General features: G+C 40.3%; 2 protein-coding genes across 5 annotated transcripts; one reads left to right on the top strand and one right to left on the bottom strand.

Annotated features, from left to right (window-relative positions):
• The first annotated feature begins 125 nt into the window (after window positions 1-125).
• Window positions 126-24,720, top strand: dpf3 (double PHD fingers 3). 4 transcript variants are annotated; one of them, XM_008398423.2, is made up of 12 exons: window positions 126-279; window positions 9,564-9,724; window positions 11,689-11,796; window positions 14,087-14,217; window positions 14,523-14,618; window positions 15,531-15,603; window positions 16,020-16,061; window positions 16,923-17,060; window positions 17,148-17,276; window positions 19,906-20,018; window positions 20,120-20,201; window positions 20,362-24,720. In XM_008398423.2, the coding sequence occupies exons 1-12, from the start codon at window positions 248-250 to the stop codon at window positions 20,427-20,429; spliced, it is 1,173 nt and encodes a 390-aa protein (XP_008396645.1). In that variant the 5' UTR covers window positions 126-247; the 3' UTR covers window positions 20,430-24,720. The 4 variants fall into 4 exon arrangements, with proteins under 4 accessions (XP_008396645.1, XP_008396646.1, XP_008396643.1 ...); XM_008398424.2 differs by lacking the exon at window positions 16,020-16,061 and having other exon boundaries at window positions 128-279; XM_008398421.2 differs by lacking the exon at window positions 126-279 and having other exon boundaries at window positions 7,850-9,724.
• Window positions 24,596-27,048, bottom strand: leg1.1 (liver-enriched gene 1, tandem duplicate 1). The gene is made up of 8 exons (XM_008398419.1): window positions 26,640-27,048; window positions 26,444-26,530; window positions 26,284-26,357; window positions 26,089-26,193; window positions 25,499-25,617; window positions 25,225-25,366; window positions 25,043-25,139; window positions 24,596-24,952 (listed from the first exon to the last, which is right to left on the bottom strand). The coding sequence occupies exons 1-8, from the start codon at window positions 26,935-26,937 to the stop codon at window positions 24,801-24,803; spliced, it is 1,074 nt and encodes a 357-aa protein (XP_008396641.1). The 5' UTR covers window positions 26,938-27,048; the 3' UTR covers window positions 24,596-24,800.
• Window positions 27,049-27,641: the final 593 nt, after the last annotated feature.

The raw sequence follows: 27,641 nt of genomic DNA, 5'->3' as shown, positions 1-27,641 counted from the left end.
TGGGTTAATTTAAATACATATTAATCAACTTTGTTTCACAGGATGAGTCCCGTGTGGGGTCTGTTGACATACTTCTGTGAAGCCACGCCCAATGTCTTCATGCTGGGGTTGTATTGGCACGGAGCACAGTAGACAGGACAGCATTGGCTGTTGTATTTTTTTTTTTCTACTTTTTTTTTTTTTTTCATGACGGTCCGAAACTGCACAGAGATTTGGAATATTACATTACAGCCTTGCAGAGCGAAAGATGGCGACTGTCATTCATAATCCATTAAAATCGTAAGTAGTATTTATTTATATGTTTCAGGACCTCATTATCATTGTCACAGACTAAACGGAGGATAGCGATGATTTCTTCATATTGTGCAGCTCATAAATACAGATCAGGCTTCTCGAGCACTTGAACGGCTTCAGATGTTTTCAGGTCTCCTTCCCTCTTGCATGGCTGTGCAGCCCCGGTAAAATAAAAAGCATGCACAATATGCAATCGGAATCGTGCACTTGGTAGGAAGTTCCCCACTTTATGAAGGCGGCACGGGCACAACTTTGCATTGGAGAAACGACACGAGTTACATTTGCATAGGAACTGTCATGCAAGTAATGCAAAACTTGCACTGGTGCAAACTTCAGCTCATCCTTAAAGGGAAAATAAGTCTGCGCCCACCTGCTTGTGATGTGGGGGGGAAAAAATCAGATATAAATAAGATAAACTAAAACTGTAGCATTTTGAGAGTATTTCCTGTGCACAGTCCCCACTTTACTCCTCTTCTAAAGAAGCCATTCTTTTTCTGATTTGGATGTGTTGAGTTACTTTCTGGCTGAAGGATCAGGTTCCTTCATTTTCTAGGCAGAAGCTTAAATGTTTAGTGCCAACTCTGGCTGGCCTTTGGAACTGCTTATCATTTCCGTCGTGACAAATGTTCAAGCATGATGCCGCCACCACCTCCACGCTTCTTCAGTATTGGTATGGTGTTCTTTTAGTGGTGTGCAGGGTTGTTTTTACGTTCAACATACTACATGGAATTATAATTAGACATTTATAAATTGGAATTGCCTTTTCTGGAGTAATTTCCAGTTCTTGACCATGACGTGTCTTCACTGCGCTTCCTGGTACATCTATTGCCTTGGAAATTTATTGGGACCCTTCTCCTGATGGACACATTTGGTCGAGAAGATTCCCAAATAGTGTTGTTTGAGAATCAGCGGAGGGAGCTAAAGATTAGGGCACGGAGGTCTTCCAGACTCAAAGATGTCGGGGCGCATCACCACAGATGCAGAAAACCGTGCCATCAATTAATTGCATTAATTGTTGTAATGCCAATAAAGATGCCTATTTTTGTTGTTGTTGTTTTCCAAATCTACACTCCTATATATTAGCTTCTTATCGTTTGTGTGATTTCCTGACAGAAGCAAACTTCTAGGTTGAATTAAAAACTACTTCAAAATAATTCTGTCGTAGGTGTGATAACTTTAGCCTTATCTGTATACTTAATGACAAAAATAAAATTACATTTCTTGTTATTCCAGGTCTACACTAATTTTACTGCTGCTGCACAGCTAGCTGTTCAGGAAGTTAGAAAAGTAGCAGATTAAAACTCTTATATACCAAAAGTTGTTGGGGTGTTTGTGGTCAGCTTCTGGCAACTTTGCCAAATAGTTTCCACAGAAAGTCCTTTTGTAAGAGTGTTTTCAGTAGTTTATAGTATAATCATCAATAGCCAGAAGGGTGCAAGTTCCTACAGTAATGACTATCTGCAGTGTCCATAAAAAGTTCTAGTTAGGCTTATCAATTTATCCTGCAGCTGAAATTAAGTCACTACATTTTGAATTCCGTTCTGTGTTGCTACACCATTCAATAACGGATCCCTTCTCTTGATGCACACGTTCTGTGTTTTTGTTCATTTATTTTTTTCTATAACACAAAATACTGTAATCCCCGCACTTGCCAGGGTAAAAGACAATGCTTGTATTCCATCAAAGCAGATTAGGATGTTGACAGTTTATAGCTTTTGTGTATGTAGAGCAGCAGATTAAGAGTGTCCCAGTATTTTTTCCTGAGTCCATCTGTCAGGAGAAAGGTATTGGGTAAGAAAAGGAGAGTCATAAGGGGGTCTGAGAGAGGGAGATCCATCTGCTTTTCACGTGAATTGGACCCACATGTGATTTCTGGAAGAAAAAAAAAGGAGGGGGGGGGGGCACTGTGCATTGCAAACCATGCGTGATGTATTTTTGAAAAATATATGAGGAGTGATCTGCTCAACTTTGGTTTTAAGCAGACAACCAGGCTGCCTGCTTTAAAATAATAATCTGCCCTGCTATTCTCTGATAGATTCATTAAAACTATCAGAGCCTGACAGTCACTATGTCTGCCTGGCCTTCTCAGTCGTGGTTAGCCATACACATTGTCTTGTGGGGTATTTAAAAAAAAAAGAAAAAAAAAGCAGGTACAAAGACGCCTTTGTAATGGAAACCTGGAGAGGCAGTGCAGGGTTGGGGTTTAATGAGGAGCTGACATGAGAAGTATTTAAATAAGCACCGTAATTTATATGCAGAGATGTGCATATTGCATGCCCTGCCGACATCCCGCGGTCAGGTTTGGATTTATAACGTAACAAAGAGCTCAGGTAGGAAGGGGGGCTTGCTGGCTTTTCCGTGAGGATTGGGAAGACGTGGGCTGAGATTTGAAACAGCTTGATGCGAGTGGAGCGAAGGGTTCACGTATTGGGGTTGTATTTGTTGTTTACATGTGTCGCCCCTCCCCCTCACGGTTTGTAGAAGGGGGAGTGAGTGATGAAAGTGGTTTAGGGGAGGGTGGGTGGGGGGTGAGTGTGTCTGGCTGCATTTAGGCCGTAATGCATACATTCATAACGCACCCAGAGTACAGGATTGAACCCTGGCTTTTGTCTATCCTAAACGCTCACAGGAAGAGTTTTTGGTGGTACGGATAGATTTTTTTTTTCCTGTTCTGCACGTTGAAACAGCTCGATTTTCATCACCTTATCATCTTATACAATTTTATTCATTTCTGTGGGAGCATTTTTTAAATTTATTTATTTATTTTTATATGTTGCAGCAACATAAATGTTTGGTTCATCATATGCTTCATCATATGTTCCGGATGAAGCGGAAGAAAATGGATGGATGGATGTTGCAGCAAAATCATCTCAATCTAGGTCCCAACCCCCCTCATCTTCAGCTCCTCCGTATCTTCTTTCCTTCCTCCGTCTTCACTTTTTCTTCCCTTTCATTCCCAGTGTGTGGCGTAAAAAGAATGAATGCATTCATGCATAGACATATCTATGCATTTGAGAAGGAATGAGTGTGACATGGTTTGAAAGGGAACACGTGTGCCCCAGGTCATGTCAGACCCCGTCCACCCCCACACCCCTCTGCCATTCTACCTTATCAGCTCTTCCTCCTCCCTCACTTCCCCATAGTCCCCCCCCTCCGGCTCTGCTTCGCCCAGTCTTCAGACTCCAAAAATTTCCACAGCTTTAATTGCCCATATGTAGCGTCTGCCCTCTGATTCCCCTGAGGTTTCGCACTTATTCAGGGTCACATGCTGCTCATGTTTCTGTATGTCTACAACGTTCCCAAACATATTTTACTTGTCCTATACCTAATTCATGGGGTTTTAATGTATCAACCTGCAATTTGAGACTTAAACTGCTTGATGTTTTTGTTTTTTTCAGGAGTACATTCGTAAGGTCGGACACTGATGTTGGACCAAAATTAAACTGGATTTATTGGAAACATGTGAATACAAAGGTTCCGGCTTGGGAATTCTGAAAAGCCAAAAAAAAAAAAAAGAAAAATCAGATTAATTGCGTTAACATTTTTTAACATGCTAAAATCTGTATAATAAATTAGTTAAAATGAATGTGCTACAATGCTGGCCTTAATATTTATTACAGTTTTGTCATATTTTATGTTTGGCCCTTGATTCCGAAAATTATGTTTTTGTCTATAAACTAACACAGGAACACATTGTTACTGTCTAATCTGGTGACAAATAACATTCCTTGTTATCAACTCTCTGTCTTTCCTTTGCATAGCCATGTGCATCTGGCTTACACTCAGGTCACGCTTTGCAATTTGATTGTCTAAAAATGACCTTTATCTATCAGACTCCAGATCTCTGTGCAGTATTAAAACTTACAGTTCAATGTAGCACCCTTACATTTTTCATGCACGTTTATTTTCCCCAAAAGTCCTTTTTTGAAAATTGGGGAGCAACAAATTAACAGTAATTTAATACTCTCAAGGGTTCTTTTGTATCCACCCGAGGCATACATGATACCCGTGTGGTCTCATTCAAATTCCCCGTGTTTTGACTGTACGTATGCTTGCGAGGAAGTGAATTCCTAATACATCTCTAACTAAAATTGACCTCATAAATGTATATCAATTACACACATTGACATACAATGTATGTATGTAATGGACATATGGTTTTCCCCTGGTCTGGAAGATTTAACTTCACTTTTTACTCATTGGATGAGAGCTGTTCACACCTACTGGCCGTCATAGTTAGAGGATGAAATGACTAATTCATCGCCAGGCGCTGGTTAAACCAGGTGTTTAATTGAGTCCAAATGGCATTTTTGAAAACATCTGTTGCCACGTATTAACTATCTACTAAGCGAACCATATATGGCTATTTTATTGCGGTTTGTCAGACGCCAGGTGGCGTGGGACAACGTGCGATTAGTGACTAAAATGGTTTTCCATATGTTTTACGCTCAAGTTTTGAAAACACCTCACAGACAAATGCACAGCCGCTCACTTATGTAAGAATCTACATTGATTCTCCCCCGGGAAGACTGCACAGACAGTCAGGCTGTTGAAATCAGGACAGAAACATCCAGCCAGAGAGTGATGAAGAAGATGGGAAGAGAGAGATGAGGAGAAATGCCTGCAGGTTCCACACACACACATTTCAGTTCAGGCAACAAATAGTGACGGCTGATATAACGTCTTAACCTCTGGGAATGTGAGTTATGTGACAGGAAGTCTCTTCTGAAGATCTGCACTGTGACTGCTGCTCTCGTACTGTATAAACACGTGTTGGCAAAACACCAGCTGCATTCCTCGTTTCTGTAGGTCTGTATGACCCAAAACGTCTGCCAGCAACTTCCACATGCATCTATTGCCAAAAACCACATGAGGTTGAGCAACTAGCAGCTTTGGGTTTCTCTTATTTACAGTCGCCTCTCTCAAAAATTCATAAACTGGGAACAGACATATTGTAGCTTGAGTTAAACTCATCTAGTTCTCTGGCATTTTGAGTGGCTTTTCTTCAAAGAGCAGCAGTTTAAGTGTATTGAATAATATGAAGGGGATCAAACTTGTCCAATCTTTGAACTGCTAGAATCACAGAAGACTGAAGGACACCCAAGATATGCAAATTGACTTCCCAGCGAGATGGAGAAGGATGCTCCAGACCATGCTGTGAATGTGCATTTGTATTGTAATTCCAGCTTCATAAAATATTTTCCCTCAGTGAAAATATGCGGCTGTACAATTTGTTTGTAGAAAAATGAGAACTGTTACCATTTGGATTCTATTATGGCTCTACTTGTCATGTTGCTTAAACGGTCTTCAGGAATGCTTAATATAAATGCTTGCATTTTCTAATTTAAAAAAATAAAAACACAAACCAATCATTAAAGAAAAAATGATTGGTCTGTGAATGCTTTTGGCATTCAAATCTTTTTTTTTTTTAATGTCAGTGCGATGCTATGCGACTGCAATACAATTAATTAATCAAGGATGTCAACAGAGAAAATGTCCCCCAAAAGGGTCTTTTCTTTTCAAATAACAGTCGAAGTAATTGTCGTGTTATGTAATTAATACCATTACTAATAATATATCAGGACCAAAATATCTTTGGGCCAAGCAAATGATTCACAGCCGTGGCCTACAGCACAGTATTCCAGTAGAAAGTAAGTTTGGAAAATAAGTGATTTCTGTGGTTTCTGTTTTTAGTCACATTTTAATAATACTTCCTATGTATTTTCCCCAAATACTCATTCCATTGTAATCCTCATTCATCCAGTTTCCGAAAGATAGATTAAAAAAATATTTCTGATTGAGTTCAACCCATTTTGTTGTCATTTGTAGCAAATGCTGAGCTGTAATTTGCATTGGAAAAAAAAAGGAAAACTGATAAGAGGGACATTAGTCTGCCCTCCAGATGTCTCATGCATAATTTTACGAGCGTTCCCTTCTTTCCTCCTTATGGCTACGCCCTTATGTAATCCTTTTTTTGTTTAGCTTCTTCTGTACATAAATATTTACATCAGTAATATGTTTTTATCCCCCCACCCCTCAAAACCTCTTTCTCCGTCATCTTAATTCAATCATTTAAATTCAGTTTGTTTTTAAAAGAGCCAATTTACAACAGATCCCATCTCTAGGGTCTTTGCGAGAAAATATGTCCGAAATATTTCCACCAACTGCGCTATAAATCAGCTTCATACCAATACAACGCAATCACAGGGAGATATTCGATTCAACAGCCAACTTTCTTTCCTCTGTCATCTCCACATACTGCGCATTTCTCTTCATTAGGGCTAATGTTCTTGTTTTTGCCCATTGTGCCATTTTGTGCATATCTGTTCGGGAGTATTCCCAGACTCCTCGTCTGCGCCGGTGACGGTCAAGCAGACTGACGTGTGTGCACTCTGTAAACCGAAAACCAAACACAGCCCTGACAGACTGGATACACTAAACTCTCGCAGGGCTGCATCTGCTGGCTTAAACAATGTCAAGCAGAGAAAATCTTCAGCGTGACATCAACAGCAAAGTCTCCTTTGTGTATTTCTCACGTCACACAGTTTGCAGAAGGTGCTGATCTTGGTGTCGTTTCTCTATCTTTAATTGTTCTATCCCTGAAACCTCGGCGAATGAGGCTGAGTCGGCACGAAGACCGTTTCTCAGCAGGATTTTCAAACTGACGGGCCCACCGGTGTTTCATTTTGACAGCTTTGCTTGGTTCATCTTTCTTATGTGCTTTTCTCTTCTCTGCTCGTGTCTAATTGTCAGTTCTAATGCCTTCACTCTAAATCTTTTAAGTCCAGACTCTACAGTACATAGACTTAAAGACCTGAAGCGAAACTTATTTATCTTCGTCTTTTCTTGCCTTACACATTGCCTTGCTTGCAAAACACTTTGATCCTTTTTTGTATTTTACTGTGCTACAATATAAACTGCAGGGTTTCCCCCAGTGTATTATAAGCCTGGCGGGCCACCAGGCTTTACTTGCGCCCCCACCAGGCTAAGCATTGCTTGTTTATTTATTTAGGTTTTTTTAATGTTTGCTTTTCTCTAAAACATCATAGTTGGTGTTTAGGTATTGGTAATGTCTTCCAATAACACATAATTACCTAGTGATATTTTCACATTTCCTGTCAACTTTGAATATTTTTTATCTCGAAAATATGGTGGCCCGTTGCTAACCCCTACCACTGGGATTCTGCAAAGGTTTTCTTTGTAAAAACTTTCTACAATAAAGCATCCATCCATTTTTTTACACCCTTGTCCCTTAGTGAGGTCGGGAGGGTTGCTGGTGCCTATCTCCACCTAACTTTCCGGGCGAGAAGTGGGGTACACCCTGGACAGGTCACCAGTCTGTCACAGGGCAACACAGAGACACACAGGACAAACAAACACACACACACACACACGCACGCACGCACGCACGCACGCACGCACGCACACACACACACACATACACACACACACACACACCTAGGGGCTATTTGGAGAGGCCAATTAACCTGACAGTCATGTTTTTGTGGGAGGAAACCGGAGTACCTGGAGAAAACTCACACATGCACAGGGAGAACATGCAAACTCCATGCAGACCCAGAACCTTCTTGCTGCAAGGCAACAGCTCTACCAACTGCACCACTGTGAAGCCCCACAATAGAGCAACAAAGCTGTATTTTATCACTTTTCTGGATATTTTTTTCTTTGAAAGAGAGAAAACGTAACGGCTTTATCAATAATTGGAAACGCATTCATGTCCGGAAGAATCTAAGCCAGTCCGCAAAATATTTTCCAAAACAGCTTGGGAATTATCACGATGTGTTTTATGATTTGCACTTAGTAAGTATGTGCTGGATGCCATTTTTTTGTCCAGTGTTTCTTATTGTCAAACATCAACCTTAACTGAGGCAGTACTTTGGTGGTTTCCGGGATTATTTTGTGACCTCCTGAGTCGATGTTGATTTATTTTTGCACTATTTTGAAGTTATTTTTGTAGAGTGCTCACACCTGGAAACGTTCCCTCTTGCTCCATCCTGTTCCATGTGTAGATAACGACCAACGCTGCTTTTTTCTGGAGTCCCAAAACCTTAAAAATGACAATTTAATCTTTTGCAGACTGTTTTTGTTTGACTCAACCCTTGAATTTCTTTAGTTTGTGCTATTATGTTCTTTGAGATCTTTCACTCTACTTCATGTCGTCAGACAGGATTTACACCTATTTTTATGCTACAGGTCTGGCAGCAATCACGCCCGTGTGTGGCTTGTGAAACTGAACAAAAGAAATGTTGCCGATCACAGTTAATTCCTGATTTAACAAGGAGGCAATTGTGTTTTCACAAAGGACCAAGTTAGATTTGAAACCTTGGTTTTGTGGGTTTCTTGTATTTTGTCTCTGCCTGATATCAAAGCTACAGTTGGATGACAAAGAAGAAAAAAACCCGCAAGAAATCTGTGGGAGAAATCCACCCATTTTCCCAAATAAAGCAATAAAAATACAGGTCTTGCTACTAAAATTTTTTTTACTACGCTAATATTTTGCTCCTGCAGCACTGTTTTTTTGACTGTAGGCCTATATGATGAATTTATTCTCTGATCAGAGCATCGTGTTCAACGTGTTTGCCGTGTTCCTTCTGGAAGGCTTTTCCTTTTGACAAATATTTCTCTTGTCCGCAGATCCACCCACCTCATTTGTGGATCTCTGCAGCTCCTCCAGAGTCTTTGGTTGGTTCTAGATTAGGAAAGGGGTGACAATTACTTTTTGCAAGGCTCTGTAAATTTGAACAATGCAGTCAGACGGGCTACAAGCGTGATTTTTTTTGCCATCTTTTTTTTTTTGAAGTCTAAACAAAGTGACTCACTGATTTGATTTAACCCTGTAAGAGAAATATTTTGGGCATAAGTCTTAAAATTGTTTTGAGTCTAAGGTGATTTGGGAAAATCAGCCCAGCAGCACGTGGCGTTGCCTTTCTGAAAGAAGCTTTTGCATGTTATGAATGTAATAACAACAGCATGTCATCACAAAGGAGAAGTGGAAATCACAGAAGCATGCTTTATACTGCTGTGATTGATAGCACAAATAAGACTATAAAGTTGCGGGTAAGTGTTTTTTTCATCAAATAAACATCTTCTTAATGCAGCGCAGATGTTGAGTGAATGGGGTAATTGTTGTAGAACGAAATGTAAATGAGCCTGATGCATTTTGCTGTGTTCTCGGCTGGCTCCGCAACTGTATACTCGCATTGTTGTTTGACTATATCTGCGTTCTTGTTTTCACGATTTCCTGGATTCAGGCTGGGTGACCAGTTCTATAAAGAGGCCATTGAACACTGTCGCAGCTACAATGCCCGCCTCTGTGCTGAGCGCAGCGTGCGAATGCCCTTCTTGGACTCGCAAACTGGTGTGGCACAGAACAACTGCTACATCTGGATGGAAAAGCGCCACCGCCGACCAGGTAAGAAACTCTGCAAGGGCCAAGAAACCTGCCTGGTCCTGGAAGAAAAAAAAAGAATCTCAGTTTCTCCCCCCTGCAGAATCGCATCTGGCTACATTTTGCAACCCGCTTGAAAATATCTGTATTTCATTTTTTACCTGATTTGACCTGAAATATGCTACTGGAACAGGAAGAAGACGGCTGTCTTTTGAGATAGTTCAGCAGATAGACCTCCAAAAGAAACTACAAAAAAGTCAGCAAAAAAAACCGACAAAAAAACATATCATTTTGGGGAGATGGTAACATAGATGTCACTACAAAAGTAAAAAGAGTTGTTTGTGCTAACTCGCAAGCCCTGTGGCACAGCTTTGCCACTGCAGAAAATTAGGAAAGCAGTTTCAGGTTTTGTTCTAAATCTTTAATTCATTTTAGCAACGCCAGGTGCATGAAAGCAGGTGACTGCTGCAGCGAGTGCTTTGTGTGGTTGTCTTAGTTTTGGGGGGTATTACAAGTATCCTCCAACTGAAGCACTTGTCTCAGACGTCTGAACGCTGATCTAGAAATAAAAGCACACCTAGGCTAAGATTATTTGAATTTCAGTTTCCCATATGTTATTCTTAAATTCTGTTGAGCCTGTGAACTGCAGCCTCACTTACCTGTTCTCACTGACTGGAGCGGCTCTTAGCGGGGTCTTCTGCTGCTGTAGCCCATCCGTGCTTCCCGGTAGAACCAGTCTGCTCATTCTTCTCTGACTTCTGTCCACGCCAGCTACTTGCTCACTCTATTTGTGTTTTTCTTTTTCCCTGTAAAAGCAAAGATTTACGTAGTTTGAAATCCTAGAAGGTCAGGAATAGCTGAAGTAATTAGACCAAAGAATCTTGAATTCCATTTCTTTGCCACCCTGATGGTCGTTCTGACATTCAGCAAGTTGTCTTCTGCGCATACGCACGTCTACATGTAGTGACTGCGTGACTTACGGTAAGCGGAGTAGCAGAGCGAAAATGAGGAGTCAACTCAGAAAAATTTGCAAGATACAAACTAGTGGGTGTATTTTGTCAATACTCTGATTCTGCTTCCAGGCTTAGATCAACCCAGGGAAGCATGTTAGCGCATTACCTACAATGCTTAGCTAATAGATATTTGTGATAAAAGAAAAAAAAAAAACTTTAATATGTGTATCTCATGATGAGGTGTCCATCAATGATTTATCCTGAATCAAGTGTTCAGAATTGGCCATGCACATGTGGGTCCTCTGTGCAGCCAAAGGGAACAATCTGCTCCTTGCTGAGATCTGGACATAAATAGCCCGCGCTCCATCTTGTATGCAAAGCCCTTCAGGCCCCACCCTATACTTTGTGGCAGACCTAACTCGCAATATATGCATTTATTCTGGGTTGATGCCTCCACCTCCTTTCTCTTGATTTTTAAATATTTTTTTTCTATCTTTGCTCATGTGGACATAACTGAACCCCCTCTACACCTCCCACTCCCTCTCCCTTCTTCTCTGTTTTCTCCCAAGATAATGGGAGGAGGGGGAGGGGGAGGATGAGGATTAAAGGCAGAGAAATGATAAAATTTACTAGAGTAAAGTCAGATTTCAAATTGTCATTCCTTTGCTTTAGAATACGGGTTTCTGCCCCACTAGGATGCAAACTGGAAATTCTGAAACCAACCGGAAAAATCTAAAATAAGACAAAAAAAAATTTAATGGCATCTGACTGGGGTCAGGATTTTTCTCAAGATGTTGACCACTGCACTAAACATTACTGAAATCTGGACACAATAAGTGCTGGGGGGGATAAACGGAGGAGATGAAGGGGTGAAAGGGGGGACGAGGACTCTAAGTGTTTTTCCGTGTGTCTGTTTTGCTTGGACTCGGTGCATAAATTGTTAAAATGTTGGCAGAGGTTGTTCAAAATTCCTCCACAGTGCCTGCATTAACGAGTGTATGGCTGTGTGTGTTTTGTCCTTTTTTCCTGGTCCAGGCCAGGCGGCGGGGCAGATGTATACGTACCCGGCTCGTTGCTGGAGGAAAAAGAGGCGACTCCACCCACCCCTGGATCCCCAGCTCCGCCTGTGTGAGCTCCGGCTAGGTAATTCAAACAACAACGCAGCCTGGCAGATTTACACACAGACGCTCAATTGAAACCCAGAACACTGCGAAGTAGCGACTCTGTTGTCCCATTTTGATTTGAGTTATTTTTACATGCAGCTTCCACTTTGACGTTTTTCCTGGTGCTGCTGTGTTTCCTGCACTCTGCTTGTTTTATTAATTCTTGCTATCAGGCCATCTGGCTCTGGTTAGCCTCTCTCTCACCAGGTCTCCAGGTTCTTTTTTTTTCTCCTTCGAATCAATGCCCCCTCTCACTGTTCTGTAGCTGTAGACACACACACACGCACACGCATACACACACACACACACACACGCACACGCCCACACACACACACACACACACACACACACACACGCATACACACTCATATACACCCCCACACATGACTCCTGCTCCCCCCCAACTCCAGCACAGGAGCACCCTCACTGGGCCTCTATAATCATTTGTCCATGAGGCATTAAAATGCAGCTTAGCCTTATGAGACGGCAGTACATGCTTTATTTTGTCAGTTCTCATCCCTTCGTGCACACAGCGCTTTGTCTTTTGGGGGGTGGGGGGGATATTAGAAGTGGAATACCAGGGAACCCGATAAGAGGAGGAATGAAGGCGATTCTTTGTTTCCGCTCTCTGCCACTATTGTTCCCTCTTCTGTGTCCTCCAGATGCAATGTAATACTCCAGAGCGTTCTGCAAAGAATGATTTTTTTTTCTTCACGAGGCAGAAAAGGGAGTCCTTCTTTGTTGAAAAAAAAAAACAAAAAAGTATAAGAAACTCCCCAGAGCTACAACCAACCAACCTTTAATGCCAAAAGATGAAAAAGCAATACTGGTTGTTTAACTATTAAAGCTGGAAAGCATTTGCAGGATATCATTGTGCAGGTCGGGTGAAATATATATGATACCATGACAGAGGAATGTGAATTTGTTCCTTCAGAGTTTTATCAAATGCTTCGTTTCTGTAATGCCTTCTGGATAAAGGGTTGTCAGGAATGAATGTATAATGGTGATTTCTCAGTTCTTCTTTATGTACATTTGCTGCTCTGTGTTATCGGAGCTCATCTAAAAGAGTCTGGAACCAATTTTCTGTTTTCAGGCTCAAGAAAATGCACGAGACTATAGCAGCACACTGAGAATAATTAGTTGTATGGGAGAAATCCTAAATATTAAGCTTAACGATTCTGTTCGCTGCCAGAGCCAGTTTTTGATATGTAACATGAGCGGATGCCCAGGGCGGCATGAGGAAGGGAGTGCATGATCACAACTTTTTGCATGTGCAGACAGTGAAGAGTTGGTGTCTCCAACACATGAGCAGGGAAATACAACTGGCCCGACTGACAGAGCAAGTTTGTTCAGGGGAATTTCAAAACAGTGGAAATTGTTGCAACAGAAGATAATAATAATAAAAGAAAAGAAAAAACAGCACTCCCTGTAGAACTTGCAACAAAAGTTTTGCTTTGCAACAAAGCAATGTGGTGGATCTTTCATATCTTTGCTGATAGAAAAGTCTCTACCTTTGGAGATATTCTGAATGAGTCTCTTCTGAGCCCAGCCCTGATTAAGGAAAAAAATATATATAGTTTTTGCAAAAGTTAGCTCGATCTAGTGTATTAAATAAAACTTGAACTACCAAAGCAATTCTAAATAAATTGATGGATTCTGAGTGAAGCTTGAATCTCCACAAGCCTTCACATGACCTTCCCTGACCCCAGCTCTAACCAGAGCTCAACGTTAAGGGGTTGACGATAGAGGAAAACATAAGACATAAGACTCGAGGTATTTGTTCCCACAGGTGAAAAGCAATAAAGGTTAGATATGTTTGTGCTGCTGCTGGAGGTGAGGTGGGGGTTAGCAGATAAAGAAAATGCCCTGCAAGTCTTTCTCTGAAGTCTTCGGATACCGAAAAGACTAAAGGTTTGGGCGTATCGCATGCTAAACACGAGGAAACTTTAAACACACATCTCCGCTTTCATCCTATTTTCATTCCGCTTTTAAAGTTCAAAGAGGAGTGATGTAGTGAGTTTGGGCTTTCACAAATCCACCTTCACAGAAACGAATAAGTATGGAGTGACAGGGCTGATGATGTTCCTCTTACCTTGTCTTTGAAGTGCAACTGGAACTGAGTTTACATTTTGATATCGGAGGAACAGTTGCGCTGGCTTACCGTGTAACACAAACGGGGTACCAACAGAGTTTTGTGACATACGGAAGCACATACTGAAACCAAATCCTTTCTTTCTGTTGCTCTTCGTCCCTTTACCCTTCCGCCACAGAAGCTGATCAGGCGCCCAAACGCGAGGGGCCTCCCGGGGAGGCCACCGCCTTGGAGGCGCTGTTGAGGGGGGACAACGCCTTGGAGAAAAAAAACATCAGTAAAGATGACGAGACGCTTCTGGAAATACAGGTAACTTTAAACCAACCCAGCGTTGAAAGTGAATGACTTTCTTTCTCACCTTTGTAGCATCTGACTGGTTTATGTGCCTGACGAATGACTGTCAGTTGTAAAAGTAACGTTTCTGGCTCTTCCTGCATGACAAACTCTGTAAAACCCATTAAAAACATGGAAAAAAAAATAGTGCCTTGCAACCATGATGTGTGTTAAAGTCTACACAAACCTCTGTGCTGTATTTTTAGTTTTAGCTTGTTTTTCCTTGTCTTGTTTTATTTGAACCTACTAGGGGTGTGTTTGCTCTTTTTTTTTTTTTGTAGAGAGTTCTGGAAGCAGAGGAAAACGGGGACAGTTTCCACGAAGATGAAGAGTTTGAAGGAGACACGCCAAAGAAAAAGAACAGGAATAGAGGCAAAGTGGGTAACAAAAGCCAAAAATATGTCATTCAGTTACCTTGCTTACATATTCACGTGCTTTTTTTTTTCATTACGACTAAAACACTTGGCTTTTTTTTTCGTCTTGGCTGGGCATTTGATCACTCTTCTTATCAGAATTGGTAGAGCTGATTGAAATTGGCTCTATGTTCGAAAAAAAACCCCCAACCAATTTAAATGAGCTCTGGCATTTCTGTTAAGACGAGTGGTAAGAAAAGGCGCCGACTGGTTTGTTCTTTGCCATTTGTCTGCCACCTTTACAACCTGAAGAGCCATTTTGCTCTCAGGACAGCCAAATGAAACTCGTTTGGAGTTGCAAAATGTCTCATGAAAAAAAAACAAAAGAAAAAACTTGTCAGACAAATATCTGCTTTAGGAAATTTCTTATTTTTATATAACCAGCATTTTATTTTATATTTTTATTATTTAAAATGATAAACATTAGAGAGGATATACATGTTTATACTAAAAAGCACCACATAAATTCCGATTTAATGATTAAAAACATATTGCTGGTACTCTTAGTGAGATTCGTTGTGAAAATTCTGCACAAATTCAGTGCAGGGACATTTTGAAAAATGGTTAAAAGCCTATATTTGTTATTACATTTGTATTTTAAAAACATTAACTGGTTCCTTTTCATTTTTAACCAAAGCTATTAAGAAAGTCCAATATGCAGCTGCAGAGACACAGGTTGCTGCTATTCTGTATTGTTTTGACAATGCGTGGGAGAAAGGTGGAAATAAATCAATAAAAGCCTGAAATAATATAAATGTATTACATTTAGTTCTATGAATGAGAGCAGTAACATGAACTAAACTGCTGTAATCTTTGCTTTAACCTGTAAGCGTAACAAGGTCGCACGTGTGATTAACGTTTGTTGTTTCCTTGCAGAGCAGAGGATCGACTCGCAGAAGGACAGAATCTGTTAATGCAGAAGACCTGGATAAACCTTACATCTGTGACAGTAAGGAGACGCAAAACATGTCTCCTCAGTTTATCATTTGCCCTGTCATCCTGCTGTTATTACACCTCCCAACCCCCTTCCTGCAGAAGTTCCCATGACAAAAAAAAAATATCTAAAATGTCTGTTCAAAGAGAAAATACATGTTGATGAAGAGCAGATGTAGCCTCTCAAGTCTCTTAATGTCATCCCTCCTTTTTTCTCCTGTTCCTAAAATAAGCATGTAAAGGGACTCTGATGTTTATGCAGAATTGACCAGCATGCCCCCCTTTTTGTACCTGGACGAAATCTCACCCTTCTCCCCCACCGTAGGAGTCGGGTTGTTTGTGGACTGAAACTCATGCCAATCGGTTTCATTTCCATTTTTTTGTTTCATTCTCTTTCCGTCATGGTTTGCTTCTGTGTCTCCTCTGTTCCAGATAGGTACAAACAAAAGCATAACTCAAAAAAGGCTGAAGAAGGTATCTGAATTTGAACTTTTCTCTCTCCCAGCTCCATGCTATATCGCGGTGGTCAGCCTTTTCGCTAACAGCGCAGGAATGTCTGAGAGAAAGCTTCTGATGCTGTGTGCTTGGGCTTCTCCTTGTGGATTCGCTGCATGACACTAACGCTTTGCCATGAGCTCCTGTCGCTACCGGTCGCAAGTTCTGGTGTGACTTCACCGACAGATGCATGCTGCGTCGGTTTCTCTAAAGCCGCCGAGGAAGTGTTTCCACTGGGTGCAAATTATTTACTGCTTTGTGAACTTTATGAAAGTTGAATTGTGCTTTCAAATCAAGAAATATGTTGTTTTTTTGTTTTTTTGGGGGGGGATGGAGGAAAACTACAGCTTATACAGAATTACCTGCTTCACACACACCACGTTGCAATTGTTAAGCACGGTGGTGGAGGTGTGATGGTTTGATTTGATGAGATGAAACTCCTTTATGCTTTTCTACGCCACACCAAATACCCGTTTGAAAATTGAAATTAATTCAGGATCATTGTGCTAGTTTAGGAATTCAAGGCAATCCGGCAAGCTTTCAATATTTTTGGCATGGAAATGATTCCATTATTGTTTATGTTTTACTTTTGATTAATGGGTTCAGCACAATTGGATGCCAGTAAAAAAAAAAAAAACATAACGACTTCATGCTTTCGTGCTCATATTCATAAAACAATAAACAGAACTAATCTACCAGTACATCCAAAGGTAGTTTTTAACTTTTCGGTTTGCTCTTTGCTTTTTTTTTTTTTTTTTGCTGTTGCTTTGTTTTTACATCCTCTTTCTCGGCCCTCAGCTGGTGATTTGTGCTAACGGACGCGTCACGTTTCATCCGCAGTCTGTGGGAAGCGCTACAAGAACCGTCCGGGCCTGAGCTACCACTACACCCACACTCACCTGGCCGAGGAGGAAGGCGAAGAGGAGAAGGACGCGGAGACGGCTCCGTCGTCGCCTCACAGTTCGGACAACCACAAACGTGAGACGCAGCTCTCGCAGCTGACTTCGTTATGGCGGTCTCTATCAAAAATATTCCTTTATGATGTTTTCTTGTTCCTCTGGGCAGCTCAGAAGGGCTCTGATGGAACCATCATTCCCAACGATTACTGTGACTTCTGCTTGGGGGACCAGGACGCCAACAGGAAAACGGGGCAGGCGGAGGAGCTGGTGTCCTGCTCCGACTGCGGTCGCTCTGGTGAGTTTGTCGCAAAGACAACAAAAACAAGCGAACCCCAGACGGTGCCAGAACCGTTAGAATTTGAGATGAGTTGATGAGCGCAACCGATGTGACGCTTTAAAGTATTTGCCTCCTCACAGATTTTGTGAAAATTGTGAATGTTTCAGTGTCGAATACATTTTAATACTAGAAAAAACATCACCAGAGTAAACGCAAAATGCGATCTTCTAATGATGATTCTTTTTATATGCGGATTTACGCCGGTTCAGAGGAATTTTCGCTCGAAACAAGTCATTGTGCTGTAGCTTCCTGCTAGAGACAATGACTGTGCTGTAGCAGTCATTGCTGCTACAGCAATGACTGCTTTACGACTAAAACACTTGGCTTTTTTTTCGTCTTGGCTGGGCATTTGATCAATCTTCTCATCAAAATTGGTAGAGCTGATTGAAATTGGCTCTATGTTCGAAAAAAAATCCCCAACCAATTTAAATGAGCTCTGGCATTTCTGTTAAGACGAGTGGTAAGAAATGGCGCTGACCGGTTTGTTTACCGGTTTGTAAAGAACATTGTGCTGTAGCTTCCTGCTACAGCACAATGTTCTTTTTGCCTACTTACTGTAGGCAAAAAGAGCAGTAGGCAAAAAGAGCCTACTGCTCTTTTTGCCTACTTACTGTTGTCAGACAGCTTCTATTTAAGTAATTTCTCGACTCTAGAGATCTGGCAATAATTAGGTCTGGATGTGGCAAATAAAAAAAATGTGGTTAATCGCATTTTAACAATGAGGGCAATTTTTTTTCTGCATCTTGAGCCAGGTTGGTTTGGATCCAGCTTTTGGAATAATTGTGACAGTAAAAGGAAAACGGGAGAACTATGTAAGAGAACCAAAGTTTTACACAGAAGTTAACAACATTAACAATGAATTATCTTAATACCTGGATTAACGATAAAACCTGGATTAACGTCTCCACCATGCATGTGTGGAGTGTCTCCAGTACTCCAGCTTCCTCCCACTGTCCAGAGAAAGTTAGGTTAATTGATTACTCTAAATTGCCTTTAGGTATGAGTGTGTGTGTGTGTGTGTGCATGGTTGCTTGTCCTTTGTGTCTCTGTGTTTCCCTGTGACAGAATGGAAACCTGTCCAGAGTGCACCCCGCCTCTTGACCCAATGGCTGCTGGAAACGGGTACCAGCCCCCTGGGACCATGCAAGGACAAATGGGTGTAGATGACAGATTGGATTAATTATTTTTGCTACTAAAATAGCAAATCCAAATTTTTTTGTGTGTGTGGAACAATTTAAAGTTACACTACAAAAGATTCAAAAGATTTATGAAAAATGTAAAGATTTATCATAGATTTTTACAAAGTCTGAACTTTAAAGAGGTTTTCAGACCTTTAGAAAAGCCCACACTGTTTACCCACCTTAAATGTTTTAGCACTCATTAAGCTCGGCTTGGATGTCGACGTACGACGTACCGTTGTGGAGGTTTCTTGTTATAGACAAATACAGGTAGAGGAAGTGATGTAATGTATTATTAGTTGTTTGTGCATTTGTATTTAGCCACATTGAGTCCACAACCTGTAGAATAATCTTTAGCCGTAGCTGTAGCCGCAAGTCTTTTGGGAATATGACAGATTAAATATGAAGAAAAGTGCCGATCAAGGTCAATTTCAAAGTTGCCACAAAACAAGCGTTTCTATTTTTGTGGGTTATCAACGACCTCAATAAGTGAGACTGAACAGCTGAAAAACCGATATTCCCCGTCTTTTAATATCGGCTGCTTGGTTCAGTTCTGCTTGCCTCGTCTGGCTCCATCCCTCCGTGAGGATTTCTGCTTTTAGATGACATGCCGTCACTGTTTGTTTTCTTCAGCTTCGTGCATCATGATGCCGCAGTTGTCTGCGTCTCTTCCTTCCGCATCACATCCCGCCTCCCTCAGCTTTGTTCATCCCTGCAAATCATATCTCAGATCACCTGCAGGGAGAAGGCGGAGAAAAGTGCATTTGAGCGAACAAGCTTTGTCAGGACAGGAGAACAGCGAGCCAAGCGTGACGTTGCCTGTGTTCCTCTGACGTGGATGTTTTCATTTTGGCTGGAAGACCACAATTATATCTTCGTGTTTAGTCAAGTTAGAACCACAAACATCAATTTATTTTGTTAAGATTTTATGTGATGAACCAATACAAACAGTTAAATAATAAGCAAAGTAGATGGACGGGGGTACGTTATTGTAAAATAATGGGAAACGTTTTTGTTTTTTTGACATAAAAAATTATTTGTATTAAGCCTTCTCAAGCCTGCAGAAAGAGATGTGGTCAGCTAAAAAAATTAAAAAAGCCTTTTTGATCATGCAATACACTAAATTTGATGATCACCTGAATACAATACCGATACAGTCAATTGTGATTGTAGGGATGCTTTACACAAATTACTTACACAAGGGTGCATAGACATGTTCGCACAGGTGAAATGAGAGTTGTATTAATTTGTAAATGACTTCAAAAACCCGAACGACAGAAAGTATTTTTATAAACTAGAGGATAAACATCACTTGCGGTGGAAACTTCTCGTAAAATATGTCCAATAATGTCTTTCCTTGTGTGTGTTTTTGTTTTTTGTTTTTTTTTTACCTCGCTGCCCCTTCAAAGGTCACCCCACATGTCTGCAGTTCACAGAGAACATGATGCAGGCGGTCAGGACGTATCAGTGGCAGTGCATCGAGTGCAAGTCCTGCAGTCTGTGCGGAACCTCCGAGAACGACGTGAGCATCGTCACGCTAAGGCTCGTCGTGTCGGGAACCGTCGCCGAAAATCTCTTTCTTCTCACAATGTCGAGTGTGTGTGTGTGTGTGTTTCCGTTCAGGACCAGTTGCTGTTCTGCGATGACTGCGATCGGGGATATCACATGTACTGTCTGAAGCCTCCGATGACCCAGCCTCCTGAAGGTGAGAGCCTGTTTTTGAAGGTTTTCTTTTTTTTTTACACCAAAGACATCAGTGGACTCAAAACTTTTTAGGTTATGTACTTTATGTTTGAGAGAGGCTTCAGGATAAGGCTATATATGGAAAGAGAGAGGCGAGGTGATTTTTCACTGTGTCTTTCCAGGGAGCTGGAGCTGTCACCTGTGTCTGGACCTGTTAAAAGACAAGGCCTCGGCTCACATAGAAGCATAATAGGAACCATGGGATTATTCACATACACACAGCACCATGGAAAAGCATTGCTACCCCTTCAGAAAACCTTGAAAAGTGTGGCATGCCCCAAATCCAAACTTTAGTTTGACTCTTTTCACTCTTTGGTTAGCACAAAGTCCAAACTCAAGTCTTTAGATGACACCAGTCATCTGTGGCATCTTCTGGTGGCTTTTCTATCAACAAACGTAACATTCTCGCCCTCAGCACCGCCGTTGCCGACTGGTTATGTTTTTGTGATCTTTTTTCTATCTTGACCTTATTGATATTTAAAAGGTAGCTGACTTTTGAAGGAGAATCTGCTGCACTGTGTTTTATTTAGTAATGTCAAAGTAAAGGGGTTCGCTAATACAAATGCATTCCGCACAATACAAACTTTTATTTGGAAAAAAAAACAAAACACATTTGCTTTTCCTTTGCACTACTTTGTGTCGGCCAATCAAAAAAAAAAAAAAAAGACTTTAAATGAGGCCATTACTTTAGCCTGATGTGGAAACTTTTATCCCATTTTTTTTGCCGGGCATGGTACACAATAAGTATTTGTACATACCTTTTGCAGTTTGGTAGAACCACACATGTGGAGCAAATTTCCTGGACAGAATTTAAAAACCCACACAGAGATCGCAAACGGCTCTCAAAATACCCCCACATGCACACATTCCAGTACATTAGCAGCTTCCTGTTTAAGAAGACAAAACCTTTTACCTCTCATGTAGCCGAGCAACACTCAACAGATGCACATGTCATCAGCGTGCAACCTCGACCGCAGGTCAGCGAACAGCAGGTCTACCGCTCAAGCACATCTCTACCTCAACACCCAGTGGACGTCAAGGAGCCAAGGCAGAACCAATAACCCGCTGTTGTTGTTCGGTTTACTTAGGACATGCGTGATAAGTGTTTAGAAGGTGGCGTATCACTTCTTTTCCTCTGCTGCTCTGCGGTCTCCAGCCGGGAGCAAGCTGAGTTAGTTTGACTGATTTCTGTTTAAAGTGCTCCCTCCAGCTCCGCTCCGATGTTTAGACTCTGCAGTGACATTCCTGGCTTATATCTGGGAAGACTCTGCACTGGTCTTCCCAGTTTTTCACCGGGTGGTGTCAAACCTCGCAAATTTACATCCAGAGCCGAGAGGAAATGAACGGATTGGAAGCGCTTCGACTATCGTTTTTTTTTTTTTTGTTGTTGTTTTTTTTAATCCACGTCTGTCTTCTGTATCCTTTGAGTTAGTGTTATTTCTGGTGCTTGGCAAACAGATGATTTCACCTTTCTTTATAATTATTTATATGTTGCTGATAATCGCTAAGTCATGCTGTCAGTGACCTCATTTACTCTAAATCACGGATTCCCAAACTGTTACTGTTCCCATCTCAACAAAGTACTATTTATGGCACAACTGCGTCATCTTTTACAGATAAATTATACCATTTTCTTAATTTACAAAAAATAACCTTTGCTTAGATTACGTCCAAAGCATGAATGAATAAAGACAAACAAATTGTAAATATAACTCATCAGCTGTGTCATCACTAAGCTAAAGCTTCACTCTGTCAAATCGTTTAATTTTACACTTAATGCTGGATTCTGTTAAGCCCAAAGATGACGCCTCTTTAATTAACGCTACGGCAAACTAAACTCTAGTTCTGAAAAAATGTGTTCTTCATTATAAACTCTCACAGCAACTGAGATTTAGGCAAGACTTCTTGGTTAAAAGGAGCAAAAGCTGCTGAAATATGCAGCTTGCAAAACAAAACCCTCAGGCAAAGATGAATAGAAATTATTCATATCTACAGATTTATCTTCTTTTTTTTTAGCAGAAGTAGAAACTCATGCTGGAAGTTTGGAAAAGAAAAATCTTGACTTTGAATATATTCAGTCAGGAAAAAAAGACATTAAAAAATCATCCTTGTTGACACAACCATTGGTGCCACAATAATTGGTATATCTGTTGTTAGTTTTATTTGTATTATTTTGCACTTAGAAAACCTAAGGCAGCTACAGACAATGGTTGCTTCAGTTCAGACAGTGTACCAGATTTTAAAAAAATATAATAATCAGGGAGTCAGGCCCACAACATCACAGATCTTCCTCTTTAATATTTTTTTTAAGCGCAAGTAAAAATGAAAAGTAGTTCTCCAAGAAAATTACTCATGTAAGTATTTGGTAACACGGCTACTTACGTATGAGTAACTGATCATGACAAATTACGACAAAAGAAACACATTTCCAAATAATTTTTAAAAAAATATAAAACTTATTAAGCTAATGTTTACAGTACAAAATGTATATATATGTAAGTACTTCTAGTGACAATAGTGTTTACTGTATCTTTTTTGACCTACAAATGGCACAAAGGCTCTGCAGACGGAAAATAACGTTAAAACAACAAAGCTATTGTACAAACAAGAGGTATCACTCCGACATAAACCCTAGGTTTGTCTCTGTGTCTCAAATATTTTTGGTTGACATATGTTTGTTCTTCATTCTGTGAAGTTACTCACGCTGGGTAGAGTATCCAGAAATTTTACTCAAGTAAGAGTAGTGACACTTCCTATTAGCATTATTTAAGCAGAAGTAAAATGTGGCATAGTAAAACTGCTCCTAGAAGTAATTGTTGTCCAAAAAGTTACTCAAGTAAACAACTACAGTAGTTCTTACCCACTTCTGTGGATTACTTGATTTACTTTGATGTGGGATTTCCTCTCCTGCTAAATAAATGGACTCAGATTTCCATCATTGTTAATATTATATTATCTGAGACGATGCCAAGATAAAATAAAAGATGGATTTATTTGAAAAACCTTCAAACATCCTAACCACAGGCTGAGTTTGAAGGGATGTGTGGACAGAGAAACTATCAAGAATATTTTGCTTATTAAACACAGTCTTCTTGTTTAGCTACATGTCTGTGTGTGAACAGTCACGTAAGATGTTACACCTTTAAAAAGTTTATTATAGTTTTATATCCTTTTCCTGGATTGTTTTTTACTTTACTGATGCCACTGCTTTAAATTAACCAATGTGGAAATATAAACCTTAACCTCAGGCTCTCAAAAAAATAAAAAGTACTTCAGTGCCCAGGTAGAAATATATCAAAGTCTTCGTAATGCATTTCTGTCAGTTTAAAATAACAACATTTGCTCTAGTTGTACTTGAGATGCTTCAGTAAACGTTTAAAACTCTTCAGCCGTGCTTTTGTTTGTATACTGAGCTAAACTGGTGACAAAGCTAATGCTTGTCTAAAAGTAAGTCTGTCCAGTAAGCACCACAAAAGGAAGAAAAAATAGTAAAAAATTAAATATTGTATTTGTGTCTCGTTGTCGCGTGTTTGTTTTTGATACTGCTTTCCACGGACAATCAAACTGTAGCATAGAAGTAGTATGTTTATAACAACGAAAGATTTCCTAATCGTTAATAAAATCTGTTTTTTTTTTTTTAAATAAGTCAATGTGTTTTATTGTATAATAATTTCACTAAATGAAATTTTGTGCAGCATTTTGTTAATCTAAATTGTTCAAATTGTGTCTGAATAAAGATTTATCCATAACTCCTGTTAGAAGTGTTTTTACAGACATAAATGAAGGATTTCTTTCTGTATGAATATATTTATATGTGTATATAAATATTAAAAAAATTTTAAAATCAAAATCACTATCACTCAACAACTACAACAGCACCAAACCAGTGAAACAATAGAGAACTAATACTTAAAACTTTCCCTAAAATTCACATAATCTTACTTGAAGAGATACATGTTATTTTTTACATGACCACTAGAGGTCAGTAATGAGCTACTGAAAATCTCTGTATTATCAGTGGTTTTCAAAACATTTAAAATAAGCAGCACATTAGAAAGTACAACGTTTAGAAATTACGACTGTTGCCCTAAAATCCAATATGGCTGCATTGCATGTAAAATCTCATGACAATTGCAACACAAAAAAAGGTTAATCTACACTTCAAAACTGTCCTTTTTTGTGAACATGTAGGTTAGAAAAATAATTTTCTTAAAGTGCCTTGAGACAATGTGTTGTGAATCAGCCCTACATATAAATAAATTAAATTACATTTATTTTTCGGCATTAACCAGGACATCACTTTCTAATATTGACTCTCTAGACAACACTCCAATATAATCAAATGAAGACAGAGTATTCATTTGTTTATGTTTTATGGGTTTACATAAATTGACAAGAGTTACATGAAGAACATCTGCTCTGATCCAGAGCAGATCAACAACCTGTAGTGAAGGTTTTCCTCCTAATTTCATGAAAAAAAACCAACAATATTTTAGGCGCTAAAGGGACTATGATCATATTGATGTCACAGTGTTTCTGATTTTGTATTTTTGTGTTCATCTCAGCAGGCGGTAGTCATCTCTGTGATGAAGGACAGGAAAGAGCCTGTGGGGAAGCTGGGATTTGTTAGCAGTTGCTCCAACAGCTCTTTGCCTTTTTCTCTAGTAGTCACTGAACACATCGCCCCTTTCCACATGCGAACCATTGAGCCGCCTGACAGAAGAGAAGATCATTATCAACCTTTGAGACTTAGTGATCCAAACTGAAGACATTTTCCATTTTGTTTGTGACTGTGTGTCCTACCAAGAATGGTATTGATGCTTTTCATCCAGGAGAAAATTTTCAATGAGTTGTTCTCCTCTTGAGTCAGATCGTCAATGTTTGGGGCTACATCCCCCGCCTACATGCAGGAGTAAAAAAATAATAGACGAATATTCAGTGAAATAGAGATATTAAAATAAACACGTCAGTGACGATATAAGTACCCGTAAAATTCGGCCCGGCAGAGGATTCAGGAACAGCACAGACTTTTCCAGGTTGGAGTGGAAATGAGCTGCGGCAACATACTCTGCAGAGTCCAACCAGCTGTCTGCAAATGACTGCTCCTCAGCGGAGTAGTGGCTCTTCCTGAAGGAACAAAAGCCAGGAGATGACACAAAAAAATATTTGGAAATATAAGATTTTGACCATCCACTACATCATGTAACATGCAAATTCTATGGTAAGGCCAACATTCAAATTCACGGACGGATGGATTACTTGACGTTGCATGTAGAAGAGGCATAAGTTGTAGCCATTTGAGCCACCCAGTAGACACCAAGGATGGAGTCTTTCTTCTCGTTGTCAGGTAGAGTAGACTCAGATGTTGGCTTAAGAGCCTTAAAAGACGCATGTTGATCATTAAAGTCATAGACGTACAGCTCAATAACTTGGAACATCATCAAATATGGAAAGTGTTTAGGTCACTCAAATAAAAAAAGCGAGAAATGCTCACAATACACATTCATGTCGCACAGAGTGATTTATTTCAAGCATTTGTTTCTGTTATTTTTGATTAATCTTACTTACTGATAATTTAAACTTATAGCTAAAAACATTTGAATGTAACATTGTGCCAATTTAAAAAAAGAGATTTTTGAAATGGAAATGTTATTGCCATACTGTGTCATTCAAACTAATGGGAAGACTGCCTTACCCTCCACAAGCAAGGTAAGATAACAAAGGTTACATAAAAAAAAATGTGTCTTCGCATAATACTGCATATTATTGGAGAGCTTAGTAAAAGGAAAGTGTTGGTAGAAAAAGGTACATAAACGACACTGGCTGCATTTCCAGCGTCATTTTAATACCTGGAAAAAAGCATCCCACTTGGTCATGGCATCAGAGTAGCTAGCTGAACATTCGGTGTAGGTCGTACAAAAGCCCTCTACACCTGCAGGCACCTGCAGCTTGATCTGGAAACATAACAAGAATCATTGTATCCACCACTATCAATATTCAGGTTGCGTCTTTTATGGTGACAAAAAAAACAAACAAACTACAACCTGAATGTTTTCTCCCAGGAAACCCTGCTGTGCAGCAGACAGGAAGGGCAACGCTGAGGTGAAGTAGTTCATACCTGGAAAAAAAACAAAAAAAAACATACAGAGATGTGTAGTGATTTCTGTGAGTGCTTTGTGTTCAGATTTGGTTTGTTACACTTACAGCCCCAAAAACTCTCGGGTGAAATACACATGGCGTCTCCTGTTTGTAGACCGCAGGTTGTTGAACCAGACGGGTCGGCAAGGCGACCTGCAGAAGCAGCAGATTTACACTATGTCATTTCCCAGTGTTTGGGGATGTTTGGTAAATAATAAAAACACAATCTCAAAAAAACAAAAACAACAAAAGGCTGTGTTACCTGAAGATTGCATCCATCCAAGCTGCAGTGCCAGCCCCCAAAAGGGATTCTCAGTCTGGGTTGTCCCCATGTAGGTCAGGTAAGGGTCTGTACCTGCAATCACCAGACGATATAAACTCTGGCGGTTTAGGTAATTCCAAGGATTGGGAGTCAGAATCCCATCTTGCATAGGTAGTTCAATCACTTGGCCGGCGGTTTGCGACCAAAGGTTCGGCAGGCCATTTTCCAGGACAACAGCAGAGCTGCTTAAAGTCACCGCCAAAGCGAGGAGGAGCCCAAGGGCCGCCAAGCGCAACATGATTGTCCTGGGTGATGGAGAACAAGTGAGCCAAGTGTGTGCACTCAGGACTGACAGCTGTTTGAGATAACAGGGCTTATGTACTCTCGCTGTTCACATTTCTACACTCTAACTACAATGAAAAAAGCGAACACACACAATTTAATGCTACAGCCTGGTGACCCGCAGGTCAACGGACTCTTGCAGACAAAAAGATAAGCGGGTTCGAGTGCACACAGCTCAATACTGTCCAAATACCCAGACACAGCATGGTCCAAAGTACAACTGGCCATGTTATGTCTCCTTGAGCGTTTAAAATGCACATTTTAGCAAAAGAAAAACAATGAAGAACATTGGCTTTTGAAACCATTTGGTTCCATAAAGAAAGACAGAAAACAAAAACGCCTACATGATCTGGAGCTTTTAAAACCCACACCGGATCTGCAAGCATCGTCACGTAAAAGGATGATCTATCGAGCCGATGCAACCTGTCAGGACCACATTTTGTTTACATTTACCGGTGATCAGAGTCTGTCAGAGGTTATGTAATGATTAATGACAGACTGGTCCATTGATTGATTAAACTCACTAAACTTTGATGTGCTAACACTGCACCTGTCTGTTGGTAACGGCATGTAAGAACAGATGCTGTTATCTAAGGTATTATAAAGAGCATGTCAACACTCAATCCAAAGTACCAATGGGCAGAATGTTCCTGCAGAGTC

The sequence above is a fragment of the Poecilia reticulata genome, linkage group LG21 (genome assembly GCF_000633615.1).
Source record: "Poecilia reticulata strain Guanapo linkage group LG21, Guppy_female_1.0+MT, whole genome shotgun sequence".
Lineage (NCBI taxonomy): Eukaryota > Metazoa > Chordata > Actinopteri > Cyprinodontiformes > Poeciliidae > Poecilia > Poecilia reticulata.
This window is presented reverse-complemented; position numbering and strand designations above follow the sequence as displayed.

Coding starts and splice junctions, on each gene's coding strand:
- dpf3 (XM_008398421.2), top strand. CDS start 9,457: ATGAGCCTGATGCATTTTGCTGTGTTCTCGGCTGGCTCCGCAACTGTA. Junction 14,619..15,530: donor AGAACAGGAATAGAGGCAAA/GTGGGTAACAAA, acceptor GTTTCCTTGCAG/AGCAGAGGATCGACTCGCAG. Junction 16,062..16,922: donor CTCAAAAAAGGCTGAAGAAG/GTATCTGAATTT, acceptor TTTCATCCGCAG/TCTGTGGGAAGCGCTACAAG.
- leg1.1 (XM_008398419.1), bottom strand. CDS start 26,937: ATGTTGCGCTTGGCGGCCCTTGGGCTCCTCCTCGCTTTGGCGGTGACT. Junction 26,358..26,443: donor ACCCGAGAGTTTTTGGGGCT/GTAAGTGTAACA, acceptor TTTTTTTTCCAG/GTATGAACTACTTCACCTCA. Junction 26,194..26,283: donor TCCTGGGAGAAAACATTCAG/GTTGTAGTTTGT, acceptor TTATGTTTCCAG/ATCAAGCTGCAGGTGCCTGC.